At 43.8% G+C, this 20,194-nt stretch overlaps 1 protein-coding gene across 3 annotated transcripts in view; it reads left to right on the top strand.

The window, feature by feature from the left end:
• LOC121274854 (histone H3-like) overlaps nucleotides 1-20,194 on the top strand; it is a 114,938-nt gene that overhangs the window by 78,265 nt on the left and 16,479 nt on the right. The window contains exon 1 of one of the 3 annotated variants that reach the window (XM_041182228.1): nucleotides 18,566-18,934. The exons of 1 other annotated variant lie outside the window; for it this stretch is intronic. In XM_041182228.1, the coding sequence (XP_041038162.1) occupies nucleotides 18,576-18,934 (359 nt within the window). In that variant the 5' untranslated portion in view covers nucleotides 18,566-18,575. Of the gene's footprint in view, nucleotides 1-18,565; nucleotides 18,935-20,194 lie in introns of those variants that run through there. One more of the 3 variants, XM_041182229.1, reaches the window with a different exon arrangement.

Below are 20,194 nucleotides of genomic sequence, written 5' to 3'. Positions count from 1 at the left end.
GGGCTTCGCTGGCTGGGCCAGCATTTATTGCCTATCCCTAGTTGCCCTTGAGAAGGTGGTGGTGAGCTACATTCTTGAACAGCTGCAGTCCATCTGGTGTAGGGACACCCAAAGTGCTGTTAGGGAGGGAGTTCCAGGATTTTGATCCAGCGGCAGTGAAGGAACGGCTGATATATTTCCAAGTCAGGATGGTGAGTAACTTTGAGGGGTACTTCCATGTGGTGCTGTTCCTATGTGTCTGCTGCCCTTGTCCTTCTAGATGGTAGTGGTCATAGGTTTGGAAGGTGCTGTCGAGGGAGCCTTGGTGAATTCCTGCAGGGCATCTTGTAGATGGTACACACACTGCTGCTACTGTGCGTCGGTGGTGGAGGGAGTGAATGTTTGTGGATGGGGTGCCAATCAAGCGAGCTGCTTTGTCCTGCATGGTGTCAAGCTTCTTGAGTGTTGTTGGAGCTGCATTTATCCAGGCAAGCGGGGATTATTCTATCACACCCCTGACTTGTGCCTTGTAGATGGTGGACAGTCTTTGGGGATTCTGGAGGCGAGTTAATCGTCACACGATAACCAGCCTCTGACCTGCTCTTGTAACCATGTTATTCACATGGTTAGTGCAGTTCCATTTCTGATCAATGGTAACCCACAGGATGTTGATAGTGCGGGATTCATTGATGCTAATGCCAGTGAACAACAAGGGCGGATGGTTGGATTCTGTCTTTTTGGAGATGGTCATCGCCTGACACTTGTGTGGTGTGTATGTTACTTGCCACTTGTCAGCCTAAACCGGGATATTGTCCAGGTTTTGTTGCATTTCGACATGGACTGCTTCAGTACCTGAGGAGTGACGAATGGTGCTGTACATTATGCAGTCGTCAGCAAACATCCCCACTTCTCACCTTATGTTGGAAGGAACGTCATTGATGAAGCAGCTGAGGATGGTTCGACCGAGGACATTATCCTGAGAAACTCCTGCAGTGGTGTCCTGGAATTGAGATGACTGATCTCCAACAACCACAAACATCTTGGTTTGTGCCAGGTATGACTCCAAAGAGCGATGAGTTTTCCTCCCGATCCCTATTGACTCCAGTTTTGCCTGGGTTCCTTGATTCAACACTCTGTCAAATGCTACGTTGGTGTCAAGGGCTGTCACTCTCACCTTACCCCAGGAGTTTAGCATTTTTCTCCATGTTTGAACAAAGGCCGCAATGAGGTCAGGAGCTGAGTGGCCCTGGTGGAACTGAAATTGGGCTTCACTGAGCAGGTTATTGCTAAGCAAGTGCCACTCGATAGCACTGCTGATGACCTCTTCCACCATTTTACTGTTGATTGAGAGTAGACTGATGCTGTAGCAATTGGTCGGGTTGGATTTGTCCTGATTTTTTGTGCACAGGACGTAACTGGGCAATTTGCCACATAGCTGGGTACAAAATATTCATGCTGTGGCCTAACCAGCGTTTTATACAGTTCCATCGCTGGAACTCTGTTTTGTATTCAATACCTCACTGGATAAAGGAAAGCATTCCAAGTGCTTTCTTGACCACCTTGTCCACCTGTCCTGCCACCTTCAAAGACTTGTGGTCTCTCACTTCCTCAGCCTCTCTCAACGCCTCCCCGTTTATTGAGTATTCCCTCGCTTTGTTTACCCTCCTCAAATGCATTACCTCACTCTTTTCCGGATTAAATTCCATTTGCCACTTCTCCACCCACCAAACCATTGCTGTCACTTTGGAGTGGACAGCTATACTTTTCATTGTTAACTACATGGCCAATGTTTGTGTAATTTTCAAATTTCCCAATCATGCCTCCCATATTTAAGTCTTAATCATTAATATATGCAATAAACAGCAAAGGCCACAACACTGAGCCCTCAGGAACAACAATGGAAGCCGATTTCCATTCGCAAAATCACCCAACCATTACCTATTGTTTCGGATCCAATTTTGGATCCAACTTGCCACATTCCCCTGTATCCCAATGACATTTCAGTTTCCTGATTAGACTGCCATGCGGGACCTTGTCAAATGCCTTACTGAAATCAATGTAGATAACATCAACCATGATATCCTCATCAATCCTCCTCGATACTTTCTTTTAAAAAAATCGATTAATTTATTAAGACAAGATCTTTCCCTAAAAAAAAACATGCTGTCTCTGATCAATCTGTGCCTTTCTAAATGGCAGTTTACCATGTCTCCCATAATTGTTACCAATTATTTCCCCACCACCGAAGTCAGAATGATTGGCCTGTCATTTTCTGGCCTCTGCCTCGCACCCTTTTATTTATCACAAAATAGTACAATGTTCACAGACTTCCACTCCTCTGGGACCTCGTTTGTATCTAGTGAGGATTGCAAAAATGATCCTCAAAGCATCCGTTATTTCCTCTCTGGCTTCCTTCAATAGCCTGCGATAGAATCCATCTGGCCCTGATGATTTATCTAACTTCTATTTATCTAACGTTTCTAAGATTGCCAGTCGCTCCAGTACTTCCTCTCTCACTATGCTTATTGTGTCTAGTATGTCACATTCCTTTTTAACTAGAATCTCTGCATCATCCCCCTCCTCAGTGAAGACAGGGACAAGGTACTCATTGAAAACCATGCCCACATTTTCTGCATCAATGCACAAGTTACCATATCCATCTCTGATAGACCCTACCTTTTCCTGAGCTATTCTCCTGCTCTTAATATACTGGTAAAACATCTTAGGATTTTCTTTGATTTTACCTGCCAATATGCTTTTTCGTATCCTCTCGTTGCTTTCCTAATTTCCATTGTTACTTCACCCCTGTACCTTGTATACTCCTTGAGGCTTTCTACAGTATTAGTCATTTTGTGACTGTCACAAGCTTTCTTTTTCTGCTCTATCTTGGCTTTTATGCTTCTGGATAACCGGGGGTTTTAGATTTGGCAGTAACACCCTTTTCCTTTGTAAGAAATTATTGGAAATGATTATGAGAGACAGGATAAACTGCCACTTAGAAAGACATGATCAGGGATAGTCATTATGGTTTCATCAAGGGAAGATCGTGTCTTAGTAACTTAATAGTTACTTTTGAGGAAGTAACGAGGAGGATTGATGAGGGTAGTGTAGTGGATGTTATCTACATAGATTTCAGTAAGGCATTTGACAAGGTCCCACATGGCAGCCTAGTCAGGAAAGTGAGATCTCATGAGATACAGGGGAAGGTGGCACGTTGGATCCAAAATTAGCTCAATGGCAGGAAACAAAGGGTAATGGTCGATGGATGTTTTTGCCATTTTACACTGAGCCCATAGTATCTCGCCTTTGAATGCCTCCCACTGATTTGACACAGCTTTTCCTACTCCAGTTCACTCTCACCAGCACACCTCTCAGCTTTGTACATTTATCTTTCCCCAAATTAACACATTTACTCCTGCTCAACCGTAGTCTTTTTCCATAATGCTGCTAAATCCAACTATTTTAAGGTCACTGCCTCCAAAATGGTCCCCCACTGCTACTTCATCCATTTACCCAGCTTCATTTCCTGAGACTAAATCTAGAATTGCGCTCCCTCGGGTTGGGCTTGTTCCGTGCTGGCAAAAAAAAATCTCTTGAACGCAGTTCAAGAATTTTGTGTTGTCTGTGCCCTTCACACTGTTCGTAACCCAATTGATACTGGGTTAGTTGAAATCCCCAAAGATTACTGCCCTATTGTTTTTGCACCCAAAAATCTGTCTACAAATTTGCGCTTTTAACCACCTTCCACAACATGGGGGTTTATGGTACACACCCAGCAGTGCGGCTGCCCCTTTTTAAATTTCTGATCTCAGCCCATATGGCCTTAATTAATGCTTCCTGTAGTATATCATCCCCTCTCACCGCTGTAATTGATTTGTTAATCAATAGTGCTACGCCCTGACCTCCTTTATCCCGCTCTCTATCCTGCCTGAAAACTTTATATCCAGGGATGTTTTGCCCGTCCTTAATCTATGTTTCCATCATAGCCATGATATCGTGCAGTTGTGTGCTTATCTTTGCCCTCAGCTCATCGTCTTTACATACTATGCTCCTTGCATTTACGTATCTATGTTTTAAATCCTGTGCTGTGCACTTTTCAACCTGTGCTGCTCCTGTCCTTCAGAGTCATTCGCTAATTCTCCATCTCCCGCTCCCTGCTCTGGACTTGCCTTCAGTTTCCCAACCCCTTGACAATCAAGATTAACACCATCCCCCACAGCACCCACCACCCCCAAACCTACGGCACATGCAACCTCTCTACGTGGATATTCGCCCCTGTCCTGTTCAGGTGTAGGCCATCCGGCTTGTACAGGTCCCACCTTCCCCAGAACAAGTCCCAATACCTCAGGAACCTGATGCCCTCCCTCCTACACCAGCTTTTCAGCCACGTGTTTAATCACTCAATTCTCCTACTTCTACAATCTCTTGCACGTGGGGACAATGAGTATTCCTGAGATAACTGCTTTATGTGTCCTGATTTTCAATCTCCTTCCTAGCTCCCTAAATCCTGCTTTCAGGACCTCATCTCCTTTACTAACTAAGTCGTTGGTACTAATGTGGACCACAACCTCTGGCTCATCACCCTTCCGCACCCCCCCCCCCCCTCCCCGAAGAATGGCCTGCAGCCACATTGTGACATCTTTACCCTGGCATCAAAGAGGCAACACATCACCCTGGAGTCATGCCTATGGACTGTCTGCTCCCCGAACTAACGAATGACCTATTCCTGCTGCTCCTTGCCTTTTCTTTCTCCCCTCCTGAATAGCAGAGCTGACTGTGGTACCACAGACTTGACTCTGACTGCCCTCCTCTGAGGAACCAACACCCTCACTGTTATCCAAAATGGAAAACCGATTGGTGAGCGGGACCCAAGTGACTCCTGCACTACCTGCCTAATTTTCCAGGACAGCTTAGTGGTTACTCACTCCCTTTCGGCCTCCAGGCTCCTAAGGTCTGGTGTGACCACCTCTCTGAACATGCTATCTGCATAGCTCTGAGCCTCGCGGTTGCAACAAAGTGGCTCTGAACAGTGGCTCAACACTTGAGCTCCGAAACACGGAGGTTTTGCAGCCGATGACACTTCCAGAACATGTGGTCATCTAGGATGCTGGTAGCCTCCACGACTTCCCACAGATTACAGGACACGCATTCCATATGACCGAGCTGTCCTGACATGGCTTCAATTTAATTCCCTCGTGTTAACTTTATTTTACTTTGGTTTAGTTATGCAATTTTACTTTACCTGGTGTTGACTTAAATTTATTTCCCAATTGCTTGTGTATCTTGCTTAAATGTAAGTAGCCCTTTCTTTTAAAAATAATATGTTTTACTAATTTTCAGCTATTGATGACACTCCCTAACAGCAGTTTCTCACAAATTGACAGTGACAGAGCATTTCTGAACAGGTTTCGATTTTGAGCTTGAGATAAGCAGATGAAATGATAGACCCGAATTTCTGGGAGGAGAATGAATAGTGATACTCCCACCCATAAAACGGGAGGAGGGTTCACAGTGTCAGTATAAGATGTCCTACTAGTAACGTGTGCATCGTCAGAAGGAGAGAGGGGTGGGGGTTGGGGTGGGGGGAATAGATAGATAGATGGACAGATAGATAGACAAATAGACTGACAGATAGGCATAAACACAGACAGACGGATAGACAGACTGACAGAGACAGACAGACAGCTAGATAGATAAAGGAGAGACAGATACCGGTTTCTCTGTTGCTACCATGTTACCATGTGTCAGTGTAACAGTGTGACCCCTTCATATCTATCATCAGAAAGAACAAGAAACAGTACCAGTATTTCAATAGAATATAAACATATCACATCAATAATTGAGTCCCAGGCATACTTCCTGAAGCAGAGAGGGCTATGATTCCATCGGAAATGAATCAGGGAATGTTCAGGAGGCCGATTCCCGGGATCACGTGGTTGATTTACGAGGAAAGCATTGAGCAATTTGGGTTTGGAAACGCTGGAATTCAGAAGATCGAAGGGTTTTCCTGTTGAAACACCGAAGATTCTGAAGCGGATCAATAAGGCATCATTTAACGCAGTGACAGATGCCCCCCAGCGGTGAGGGTTGACGTGACTCATCTCTTACTAATGCTGGACCAAGGGCAGACACATTTCTGTCCCACGGTCCAGGAGAGTGTCAGAGGATCCGGAATACAACGCTATGTACCCTCTGGAGCTCTCCGGGTGCTTTCGGCTCAATATGTTCAATAGGGCACTTCAGTGACTGACGCTTTTAATCCGATTACGTCAACCTGCGACTGTAACGATGCGACACTAATTTCTGGTCGGTCACAGACTCCCTCTGAGAGTTGACTTGAGGAAGCCACCGAATGAACAGCAAAAAAAAAACAAACAAACTGCAGAGAATGGTCTCAGTTTGAAAACATCATAAAGGGGTCGTTCCCCCACTCCCCCCCAGCTTGAAATATTATCTTGCTCTTTCCCCACAGTCCCAGTTACTGAGCTCAAACCGTGATAAAATTGACTTGCGGGGCATTAAACAAATGATTTCTGCTCTGTCCCTCTGAGTGATTGTTCAGAGAAGCCTGCGCCATGCTGCTCTGCCCTCGGTGCTGTTTATCCACGGCTGGAAGGGCGCATGCGTGTGACCCCCTTCGCCCAAACACTGCGCAGGAGGGCCATTGGTTCAGTGGGCGGAAGCCCTTTCAAGCAGACGGGAATGGAGATATCAGCTCCCAGGGATGTGAATGAAGAGAACTTGGAGTGAGCGGATGGACGGGGAGAGACCTTTCTGGGGCTTTGTGTGACCCTGCTGAGCGAGACAGAAACCTGAGGAAGCTGCAGTTGAGAAAAAGTATTGCCATTTTCATTCCTCCAACCTGCGATGCACATGCCTCGACAAGCTCCTGTTTCACAGCGTAATTCTGTTTTTGTTTTGGATTTCCAGCATCCGCAGTTTTTTTGTTTTTTTTTGTTTTTTTCCTGTTTCACAGCGTTGGGCAGTGAACAGTAGAAACAGACGGACAGGGGGCAGGGGAGCAATGAAACAAATACAAGTATTGGAGGCACCAGCCTATTCAGTGAGAAGTGTCAGAGAAACATTTTAATATCAGCTGTTGGTTTCCGGTAACGGTCAGTACAGTGGGAACCGAACATTGAAACCTGACCTGTGTAAATATCCCTGAACTCTCGGGTGGTGACCATCCTTGGAACAGTGCAGTTGTCGGTTGTTTCTGAATGTCACTCAACTGTTTTTTTTAAAAAAAAAAACACTTACAATTCAGGACGGACAGAAGCTGAGAGCTGTAATGGAAACGGACACTGTTCTTTCTCTTATGGTTGCTTTTGATTTGTAGAGAATTAATTTCTTACTGATTATCAACTGAAAGGACACGTTGATTAATGCTCTCTCGGTGACCTCATCTGATGTTGAGTTACAAGAGATATGTTTCCTTCCTCTAGGCAAATACATGAAGGGATCAGTTCCAAGGTGATGTCCCCCAGCTAAAGAAAAGGAAATTTGGTGCAGCCATCTCGTTCTAACAGAAGGTACAACATCAACCCTGGAGTGCAGAGACACAGCCATAACAGCAGTTCCACCATCACTGGAAATAGAAGACATCAGTCTCATATTGAACACAGGTTACAGAGATACATGCTCAAAAGTTAAAAAGCATCAGGGGAGGTGGGGTAATATTTACCCAATTCACTTCAACTCTGCACCGTTAATCAGCAGGTTCATCAATATCAGTCCAAAATCACAGCAATTATCACATTGATAGGCAGTCCATTCATCTCACAAGAGTGGAACATCAGCTACAAATTAAATATCAGATAGTAAAGCTGATTGAAAGCAACAAAAAATAATCCTAAGAATGTACCCAGACTTCTTACAAAGCAACACATTTAATTCCTCAACAAAGATCTCATACAATATCAGAAATAAGGATAGTAGATCATTTTAATTAATACAGACATGAATACATTTCAGGTGCCAGTAAATATTCTCACTAATAGTCATATTGCCAGATCACTCCAAATAAGGTCAAACCCTAACTCACAAAGCAGATATTGACAAGTACAGGGAATAAAAGAACGCCACTCACATGAGATGGATAGATACAGAATAAACCCAGATTTCCATAACAGGAGCACAGAGTTACATTGAAAAACCACATGCACATACCAGAGACAGGAAGGTATGAAATAAAATCAATTTTTCCATGAAAGAATTTTATTTTTTAAATGGGAAGAACTAGGCTACTTACATAGCAGATGTTGAAAGCGACAGTAAAAAAAGACAAACACATAAACATGGATCATAAACTGTAAAGTGCTGATTAAAACAAGCCCTCACACACCAGAAAAAAACGGGGTGAAATGTCAATGTTCACCATACTAAATTGAAATATGCAGTGTGAACATATACTCCGTAACAGAGGCTGACAGGTTCACAGTAAAACCAAGAGTGCCATACAAGGTGCAGACAGGCGCAGAGAAAAGCCATTACTCACATACCACAATCTGTCAAGCACAGATCATGGCTTTCTAAAGGAGAATCCGTGTTTAACAAACTTGCTGGAGTGCTTCAAAGAAGTAGCTGAAAGGGTAAATGAGGGTAATGCTGTTGGTGTGGTGCACTTGGACTTGCAAAATGCATTTGCAATGGTGCCACACAACAGACTTGTGAGAAAATCTAAAGCTCATGTAATAAAAGGGACAGTAGCAATGTGGATACAAAATTGCTGAAGTAATAGGAAACAGAGGGTTCAACTGATGTTTTTCAGGCTGGATAAAGGTTTGTAGTGGAGTTCCTCAGGGAACGGCATTGGGACACTTGCTTTTCCTGGTATTCATTAATGACCTAGATCTTGGTGTGCAGGGGACAATTTCAAAGTTTGTAGATGATCTGAAACATGGAAACATTGTAACCTGTGAGGAGGACAGTGTAACATTTCAAAAGGAGGCAGGTGAAATTCAATGCCGAGACATGCGGGGTTATGCATTTTGGCAGGAAGAATGATAAAAAACAATATAAACATTCTTAAGTGGGTGCACAAGCAGAGGGATCTGGGTGTATATGTGTATAGATCATTGAAGGTGGCAGGACCGATGGGGAGACCAGTTAATAAAGCATACAGTATCCTATTTATTAATAGGGGCAAGGGATACATAGAGGTTATGCTGATTTCATATAAGAAACTAGTTAGATCTCAGCTGGAGTGTTGTGTATAGTGCTGGGCACCACATTATGGGAATAACATGAACGGATTGAAGAGCGTGCAGACAAGTTTTACAAGAATGGTTCCAGGAACGAGAAAATTCTGTTATGAAGATGGATTGGAGAGGTTGGGACTGTGCTCCTTGGAGCGGAGAAGGCTAAGAGGAGATTTGATAGAGGTGTTCAAAATCATGAGGGGGTAGGTCGATTAGGTGGGGAGAAAATGTTCCCACTTGTCAAAGTATCCAGAATGAGAGGGCACAGGTTTCAGGTGATTTGCAAAGGAAGCAAATGTCCAATGAGAAAAAAAATATCACTTAAGGAGTGGTTTGAGTATGGAATGCACTGCCTGGAAATGTGGTGGAGGCAGGTTCAATCAAAGAATTGAAGAGTGTTTTAGATGATTATTTGAATGGAAACAATGGGTGTGGGGAAAAGACAGGAGAATGTCACTCAGTCATTATGCTTCTTTGGAGAGCCAGTACAGACACTATGGGCTGAATGGCCTCCTTCTGCACTGTAACAGTTATGTGATGTTGAGAGAACCCCACATTCTGCACCAGTGATTGACAGTAAATCTTAAAATCCTCATTCGTTTACCATAACCTAAAGGTTTAAGCATAATTTCCCATGCTCACTTTTGTGACCTTTGACAGTTATAAAGGGGGAAAAAGTACATGATGACACTGTCATAACACACACACACTCTCTCTCTCACACACACACACACACACACACACACACACACACACACACACACACTCACTCACACACACACACACAAAATTACACCAAAAGCTCACCTTCAGTTTCCTTCCTTCTTCTAGAGAGGAATAAATATTTGAAGGGACCAGCCCCAAGTTGCTGATTTCCCAACCAAAATAAAATCATGCTGCCACCTTCTTTGATTGGCAGTAGATAAATTATTGCTCACAGCTCAGGTCGGTCACCAGTTCCACTGTCACAGAGAGCAGAAGTAGTCAGGTTCACATTGACTGCAAGTTTCAGAGACATGTTGAACCCAACAGTCAAACACAACAGGGAGACATAGTATTTTTCCCTGATTCACACCTACTAAATACCTCTGAATGGTATGCCCGTCAATTTCAGTCCAAAATCACAACTATTATCAGACTGACAAGCTTCCCATTCTTTTCACAAGGTTGGAGTCTTAGCTACTGATAGCACTGTTGATTGAAATGTACAGAATTAATCCTAAGCATATACATAGACTTCTCGTGGATCAACATATTCAAGGTCTCATATCTTATCTGAGATAAAGAGAAAGTAACATTTTACATAATACAGGCATGAAAATGCAACATGTTCCAGATCAATACCCTCACTAAGAGTCACATGTAAGATCAGAGCAAACAGAATCAATCAGACATTACTACCCATAGCAATGTTTTTGTCAAGTTACAGCCTAAATACTAGGCCTTAACTCACACAGAACAACAGCTGAGAAGGTGGTTGGGATCTGGAACACACTGCCTGAGAGGGTGGGAGGGGCCAGCAACCCTCACAACAATTAATAAGTATTTAGATGAGCACCCTGAAAGCCATAGTATACTGGGTTATGGGCCAAGTGCTGGAAAATGGGACTAGAATAGATAGGTGCTTGATGTCTATCACAGACACAATGGGCTGAAGGGCCTGATTCTGTGCTGTATAATTCTATGACTCTAATTGAATAAAACCTATCTTTAAAAGTGCCATGTTTCATATTTAAAGCAGGAATGAACCAGGCAATAAGGATAGATTGTCCCATTTAGGAAATGGTTTTCATGGACATAGTTGTGACATACATTAAGCATAGATACAGAAGAAACCTCCACATATGTACAATGATGGAGTCATATATATATATAGAGCATACATTCCGCATACACACACAGTACAATAACTGAGATACAGTGAATTCATTACACTTTAGCTGATGGTCACAGGGAAGATTCTTAAAATTTCATCAAAATGCATTCCAAAACTACACCCAGTACCACAGAAAATCAAATGTAAAATGAACTCTTCACATACCCACACACACATTCACACGCTCGCAGACATATGCCTGAGTATACACAGACACACAAATAAACACATATGCATACAGTCTCTCACACACACTTATGAACACATGCACACACACACACACACACATACACTCACAAATGCATACCGGCGCATACACAAATACACATACAATCACACAGATATGCACACACACATGCACACACGCAGTCACACATGTGCACAAGGACAGAAACCCATTTGTACACACACACAGATACACTCACACACACACGTGCACTGAAACACACAAATGGAATGGCCAAAGCATTGTGCATTTTAAACACATGCACAAATAAACACACACGAATACAAAGCCTCACACACCTGCGCACACATACACTGACACAGATATGCACTCACATTCACACATACAGACACAGAGACACACATGCACACAAGGACAAACACCCATTTGTACACAGACACACTCTCACACACCCAGACATACACACAGTCACTCATGCACACAATCACAAAGTAACAGAAGCACTCACACACGTGCACAGACACTCTCTCAAACACAGAGTCAAACACATGCATACACACATAAAGTCACACAGTTTTCATGAGTAACAGATATGGAACTGCGGCTGCAACTGAGCAATTAAATGCTAGTTTGATAGTTAATGAAAATATATTGTGGTTGTAATTTAATATTACACTGATGATAGTTAGCAAGAAAATTTAAACTGCAAGTAAACTTTAGACACCTGGACAAATGTAACTGATAGTGTCACACATTTTATTGGCTGCCAATTATGACTGTGTTCCATGTACATTTTTTTAAAAAAAGGAATAAAACACACAAAATATTAGCCACATTCACTTAAATGGACTGCCGGATAATAAGAAAAATAATAAACACACCAGACTAGTGAGAGAAACAGAAACAAAAAATAACCTAAACCAACGTGCAAGAGATTGAAAGATGCAGAGTGAAATCATACTCACATCAGAAACAATTTTAAAAAGAATATAATAATAATAATAATAAGAATATAATAACTTTACTGGAAACTGTTAGATATATAACAAAAATAAAATTAAAAAAAACAATTGTTTGGTAGTACACAACTCGAGTATTGCTGAAATAAAGAGACGTCAAAGCTTTCTGTCTTGCACTCAACAGGACAGTCATAATAATTCTAATATATGGGGGTTGGAGGGGGGAAACAACAATTTATAGTGTATGTGAAGAGAATGCTGCTTGGTTGGCAAAGGGCGTTGTCATGGATAATGCACCACTGATGGTGACTGACAGTTAACTGCTGAGCATTTTTTGAAGTTGAAACCAGGCAGCTTGACCCTGATTTGTCTCAGTATTGTCCTGATGAATGAGTTTGCGGATGGCAGTCACTTATTTTGTTTAACTGAAACAGGTGCAATGAATGTGCATGTTTTTTTTTTCTCTGTTGGCAAAGAACAGGCCCCTGTGTATAAATATATGTAGCTTCCAGCATACAGAAATATGCAATATTGCACTTGCATATTTTGAAAATGACAGATAGACATAAAAATCCATACACCCTTCACAGAGACCAATGTAGCACATAATGGCAAAATGTTACTGAGAGAATTTGAGTAAATCTTAGATTTGCTTAAAATGGGTTAATAGGTACAGAATATAGGTGGCACTCTTAAAATAAACTGATAAATTTAAGGTATGGCCACATTTACATGTCAGAAACTGAAAGGTAGACTCAAACACACACACACATTTGACACTGAAAAACCTAGTGTAAAGTTCACATTTACAAACCACACACACATCACAGACTGACAAATGCCAAGAAAGAGCCACAAGCACATATCAGTTACTGGTAGATGCACAAATAAAAAAAAAACACAAGCTCACATGCCACAAACAGATGGATAGAGGGAAGACAAAATGGAATCACGAACAAGCAACGAATGACTACAAAATAAAATAAATGCTCATACACCAGAAATTCACAGGGGCAGTGAAACACCAGCCCTCACTTACCAGAAACTGACAGGTGTCATGTCAAAGTCACATTTACACGCCTCAGAAACTGATCGACACAGGAGGGGGGGAAATAAAACATACTTGCATACCTGAAAGTATACCCAACAGTTTAAAACTTACACTCCCCTCACACACACATTATTTATATATATATGTATACACACACACACACACACATACACATATATATACATACACATGTATATATATATATATTTATATTTCTCTATTTGCCTATATGTACACACACACACACATCTGCCTATATATAACATACACACACACACACACACACACATATATATATTAAATTGGCAGAGAAAGAAACACATTCTCTTAGGCCAAAAATATGGCATGTCTAGATTAATAAACTCACTCACGTAGCAGAGATCAACACTTGCAGAGGGTGAGAGTAACAGAGCAACATCACTCTCCCTTGTCACAAACTAACGGATATAGAATAGAGAACATAAATTGATCCCAGTGACGAGGAGGTACAGAGCTGAAGTCACTATTCCCTTGCAGAATCCAACATTTGCGGCATAAAACACATTGTGGCGATCAATATGGAAGGAAATTAGTTGGTCATTAATTGCCTCTAAGAAAAGGCGAGTTTGACCAGCTCCAAGTGTAGCATCAGCTGCTCTCCAAATGTGTTCAGAAACGCAATGTCCAAATTACTGTGCGATGGTGCCATCTCGTGGCTGAACGAGAATAGTGCAACAGGTAAATATTGATTCGAACCACTTTAAATTGGAGTGAAATAATAGGAAAATAGTCCCCACTGATTCAAATGTTCACAAAAATGTATAATAGTCAAATGCAAAGCTTTAAATATCTATAGTCTGAAGTGTTCCTATATGCAGAGGGTTAACATAGGATGGAGCATGATGGTCAGATAGGGATGAGTATAGCTCTGCCTTCCAGACAATTGACTATAGTTTGATAATTACAAAAAAACTGCAGATGCTGGAAATCCAAAACAAAAACAGGGTGGTGCTGTTGTTGTCTGGCGCACTGACCTCTACCTCGCGGAGGCTGAGCATCAACTCGCAGACACTTCCTCCTACCTCTCCCTGGACCATGACCCCACCACTGAACATCAAGCCATTGTTTCCAGGAATGTCACTGACCTCATCTCCTCTGGGGATCTCCCTCCCACAGCTTCCAACCTGATAGTCGCCCAACTTCGGACGGCCCGCTTCTATCTCCTACCCAAAATCCACAAACAGAACTGTCCCGGTAGACCGATCATCTCAGCTTGCTCCTGCCCCACAGAACTCATTTCTCATTATCTTGACTCCCTTCTCTCTCCCCTTGTCCAGTCCCTTCCCACCTACATCCGTGATTCCTCTGACACCTTACGTCACATCAACAATTTCCAGTTCCCTGGTCCCAACCGCTTCCTCTTCACCATGGACATCCAATCCCTCTACACCTCCATCCCCCACCAGGATGGTCTGAGGGCCCTTAGCTTCTTCCTCGAACAGAGGCCCGAACAATCCCCATCCACCACTACTCTCCTCCGTCTGGCTGAACTTGTTCTCACGCTGAACAATTTCTCCTTCAACTCCTCTCACTTCCTCCAAATAAAAGGTGTGGCTATGGGTACCCGCATGGGCCCCAGCTATGCCTGTCTCTTTATGGGGTATGTGGAACATTACTTGTTCCAGTCCTACTCCAGCCCCCTTCCACAACTCTTTCTCCGGTACATCGATGATTACTTCGGTGCCGCTTCATGCTCTCGTCGGGACTTGGAAAAATTTATTAATTTTGCTTCCAATCTCCACCCCTCCATCATTTTCACGTGGTCCATCTCTGACACTTCCCTTAGCTTCCTTGACCTCTCTGTCTCAATCTCTGGTGATAGACTGTCGACCAATATCCATTACAAACCCACCAACTCCCACAGCTATCTCGACTACAGCTCCTCACACCCCACTTCCTGTAAGGACTCCATCCCATTCTCTCAGTTCCTTCGCCTCCGTCGCATCTATTCTGATGATGCTACATTCAAAAACAGTTCCTCTGACATGTCCTCCTTCTTCCTTAACCGAGGTTTTCCACCCACGGTCGTTGACAGGGCCCTCAACCGTGTCCGGCCCATCTCCCGCGCATCCGCCCTCACGCCTTCTCCTCCCTCCCAGAAACATGATAGGGTCCCCCTTGTCCTCACTTATCACCCCACCAGCCTCCGCATTCAAAGGATCATCCTCCGCCATTTCCGCCAACTCCAGCATGATGCCACCACCAAACACATCTTCCCTTCACCCCCCTTATCGGCATTCCGTAGGGATCGCTGCCTCCGGGACACCCTGGTCCACTCCTCCATCACCCCCTACTCCTCAACACCCTCCTATTTCACCACCCCATGCCCACGCAAAAGATTCAACACCTGCCCCTTCACTTCCTCTCTCCTCACCGTCCAAGGACCCAAACACTCCTTTCAAGTGAAGCAGCATTTCACTTGCATTTCCCCCAACTTAGTCTACTGCATTCGTTGCTCCCAATGTGGTCTCCTCTACATTGGAGAGACCAAACGTAAACTGGGTGACCGCTTTGCAGAACACCTGCGGTTTGTCCGCAAGAATGACCCAAGCCTCCCTGTCGCTTGCCATTTTAACACTCCACCCTGCTCTCTTGCCCACATGTCTGTCCTTGGCTTGCTGCATTGTTCCAGTGAAGCCCAACGCAAACTGGAGGAACAACACCTCATCTTCCGACTAGGGACTTTACAGCCTTCCGGACTGAATATTGAATTCAACAACTTTAGGTCGTGAGCTCCCTCCCCCATCCCCACCCCCTTTCTATTTCCCCCTTCCTTTTTTTTCCCCAATAAATTATAAAGATTTTCCTTTTCCCATCTATTTCCATTATATAAAAAAAAATAAAAAAAAAAACACTAGAGCTATACCTTGAGTGCCCTACCATCCATTCTTAATTAGCACATTCGTTTAGATATCACCAACTTTAACTTTAACACCTATGTGTTCTATTGTACTATTGACATTGACATCTTTTGATGATCTGCTTCTATCACTGCTTGTTTGAACCTACAACCACACCGCCCCCCCCCCTCCCCCACCTCTCTGTCTCTCTATCTCTCCGCCCCCCACACACACACCTTAAACCAGCTTATATTTCAACTCTTTCTTGGACTCGAACTCAAGTTCTGTCGAAGGGTCATGAGGACTCGAAACGTCAACTCTTTTCTTCTCCGCCGATGCTGCCAGACCTGCTGAGTTTTTCCAGGTAATTCTGTTTTTGTTATAGTTTGATAATTGCCTGTTGCAGTGGTCACTTATTTACCATCCTGTTCATGGAATTTATAGAACAAATTCAGCACAGAAGGATGTCCCTGCTGAAGGAAAAATGACAGAATATTATTTCATAGAGTCACAGATCCTACAGCACAGAAAAAAGGCCCTTTGGCCCATCGAGTCTGCACCAGTCAAACAAGTACCTATCTATTCTAATCACATTTTCCAGCACTAGGCCCGTAGCTTTGTATGCGATGGCATTGCAAGTGCACATCCTAATACTTCTTAAATGTTATGAGGGTTTCTGCCTCTACCACCCTTTCAGGCAGTGAGTTCCAGATTCCTACCACCCTCTGAGTGAAAATATTCTTCCTCATATCCCCACTAAACCTTCTGCCTCTTACCTTAAATCTATGCCCCCTGGTTATTGATCCCTCCACCAAGAGGAACAGCTCCTTCCTCTCTACCCTATGTATGCCCCTTATCATTTTATACACAAAAATTCTAATTCCACCATCTGCCATTAGCAGGATTAGAACCCAGGTCCCCAAAGTACTAACCTCGGTCTCTGGATTAACAGTGGAGCACTAAACTAAGGTAAAAGCAAAATACTGCAGATGCTGGAAATCTGAAACAAAAACAAAAATTGCTGGGAAAACTCAGCAGGTCTGACAGCATCTGGGGAGAGAAGGACAGAGTTAACGTTTCCAGTCCAGATGACTCTTCTTCTATTGAAATAATGGCACAGACCTCCAAATTAATAAAATAACCTGCAGTCCGAAACAATCGTAAAAATAAAAGTTAGTTAAAAGTACAATAAAAAAAAAAATGGCCAGCGAATCTCATGTCATAAACTGTGCTGTGGATACGTCTGGTACCTGCTGAAGTTAGTAGACGTAATAGTGACATTAATATGACGTAATGGTAGATGTGATTACATAAGAAAAGGTGTAAAAATGAGCTATATCCAAGACAAATAGGAACAGTATCGCTCACGAAACACAGAGATGCTGCCAGCTCGTTCAGTTCACTGTCACAAATAATGAAGAATTCAGATCTGGATTATTCCCATGGTAGGAGGCGAAGTTTGAATCCAAAGGACAAACCGACTCAGCTGACAGGTAGGTAGATCAATCGAAAATTAAAAGGATAGCAAACACCAATCAGCTGCAAGTAGACTGTGTCGCCTTTGTAAGGAATTTACGAACTATTCTTGGCCGGAATAGACTGAAGTAAGGGACTGTAAGGTGCTGAGTAAATTGCAATGCTACATGTTTCAGAGCAGACCACAAAAATCTCAGTGCGAGTAAAACCGAGATATACAATGGCAACTCCTTTACTACAAACTGCATGAATTCCATACGAGGCTGTGCTTCTGACTAAAGGAGGTGTAACCATCCACAATTGATTTCACAAAGCGACAAATCGAATACCATTCCACAACTCTCACACAGTTACCTTCCGCTATAAAATACGTTGAATCCATATTCTGCATTAAACCCAGAGTTCAACAGATTCAAACGACTTAAGGTGTTAAAATGAGCGTTGCATTAGGCAGTGTTAAGTATTAAGTCGATTTTCAAGAGGAAGCATGTTCCTGGTTTTACAGATCGGCGGCAATTTCCGTTTTAAATTTAAATATTTCGGATTCATCAAATCTGGTGCCTTTATTTTCCCCTTGTTCATGAACTCCACGCTTAACATCAGGAACAGACAGATAGGGGCAAACGTTAGAGCAGGTAAAGAAAGACACGGAGATTAAGTGAATCTCCCAATCATGCAACAGAAACTGAATTAACCATTACCAATTTGCTCTATGTTATATTCATTTTTTTCCCCCTTGCTTTATATTTTGGCGGTCTTTTCAAATTTGGAAAAAATATATCATCAATTGGAATCTGAATATTTTTGGCGCACTTAAATTCCGCCCTCAACTCCGTGGTGATTGGTGAATCAAGCAGTTACCTGATTGGGTATGTGAACAAAAACAGGAGACGCAAAAGACAGTAACCAATCAGCACGGTCCCCAGGATATCAGCATTCTCTGTGAAAGTGCTTGTGAGATTGTTACAATGTCTGGAAGAGGAAAGACCGGTGGGAAAGCTCGGTCCAAGGCCAGGTCTCGCTCCTCCCGGGCCGGACTGCAGTTCCCGGTGGGTCGCGTTCACAGGCTGCTGAGGAAGGGTAACTACGCTGAGCGTGTGGGTGCCGGAGCCCCGGTCTATCTGGCCGCCGTGCTGGAATACCTGACGGCTGAAATCCTCGAGCTGGCCGGTAACGCGGCCCGGGACAACAAGAAGACCCGCATCATCCCCAGGCACCTGCAGCTGGCCGTCCGCAACGACGAGGAGCTGAACAAGCTGCTGGGAGGGGTGACCATCGCTCAGGGCGGGGTGCTGCCTAATATCCAGGCCGTGCTGCTGCCCAAGAAGTCCGGCGCCTCTGCAGCCGCCAAGACCAAGTGAAGCGACCATTCTTTATACTGACAACCCAAAGGCTCTTTTCAGAGCCACTCACTGAATCAATGCCAAGGGGCGACCTGTTGTCTATCCGCTTGCTGTTTGTAATGTGTCAGAGATGAGGTGGTCTGGGACACTGGAGAGCCGGAATTTCCATGGAATTGGGGAGTTTGTGAGGAGAGAGAAACACAGAGAGGCAGCAGCAGCCTAGAGCTGACAGCAGCTTGTCTCCGCCCCGTCCGCTCGCTGCCTTTAAGTTGCTCAGTGCCGCTACCAGCGGATTGACGCTAGCAGCGGATTTGAGAGGGGCGCTTTTCGCCAATTCACCACCCGCTCACTCTCTGGCGGACACGCTCTATGCCAGGCTCCTCACCCCTCCCCCTCCCTGCTGTTTGTAATGTGTCAGAGATGAGGTGGATTTAGTCCGAAACATATTATGAAAATTAGCTGGGAGGGGTGTGAGTGAAACTCTCCGGGGGAGACAAGCAACTACTTGCAAACAAATCATCGCACTATTTGCACCCTACTCCCATGGGTCGCCTGCGCATGACAGGACTGGAAGGTAAAAGTAGATGATGATGTCTGGTTCTGGGAGGCAATGAACAGCTTTAGAGTCATAAGGGTTATACAACACAGAAGCAGGCCCTTCGGCCCACCGTGTCCGTGCCAGCCATCAAGCACCTATCTATTCTAATGCCATTTTCCAGCACTCGGCCCTTAGACCTGTCTGCTATGGAGTTTCAAGTGCTCAGCAAATACATTGTAAATATTGTGAGCGATCCTGCCCCAACCATCCCCTCAGGCAGTGTGTTCCAGATTTCAAGCACACTTGGCGTGAAAACAAATCCTCAAATCCCCCTCTAAACCTCCTACCTCTTACTCTAAATCTATGCCACCTGATTACTGACACCTGCACTAAAAGAAAAGTTTCTCCCTATCTATGTCCCTCACTACTTTGTATACCTCTGTCAGGTATCCCCTCAGTCTTCTCTGCTTTAAGGAAAACAACCTCAGCCCATCCAATCTCTCCTCATAGCTGAAACACTCCAGCCCATGTTACATCCTGGTGAATCTCCTCTGCACCCTAAACATCTCTCAACGAGCTTACTTGAGACCCAAGCCTGTTTCAGAAGGACCAAACGAAGAATCCAAATTCAAACCGGGTTGCAAGGAACACACTGAGTGGCTCTGGTCACGGAATACATTTAGAACAATTAATGCAATAAGCATTG

The sequence above is a fragment of the Carcharodon carcharias genome (genome assembly GCF_017639515.1).
Source record: "Carcharodon carcharias isolate sCarCar2 chromosome 39 unlocalized genomic scaffold, sCarCar2.pri SUPER_39_unloc_1, whole genome shotgun sequence".
Classification (NCBI taxonomy): Eukaryota; Metazoa; Chordata; class Chondrichthyes; order Lamniformes; family Lamnidae; genus Carcharodon; species Carcharodon carcharias.
Note: the sequence above shows the minus strand (reverse complement) of the source record. Positions and strands in the feature narration are given on the sequence as shown.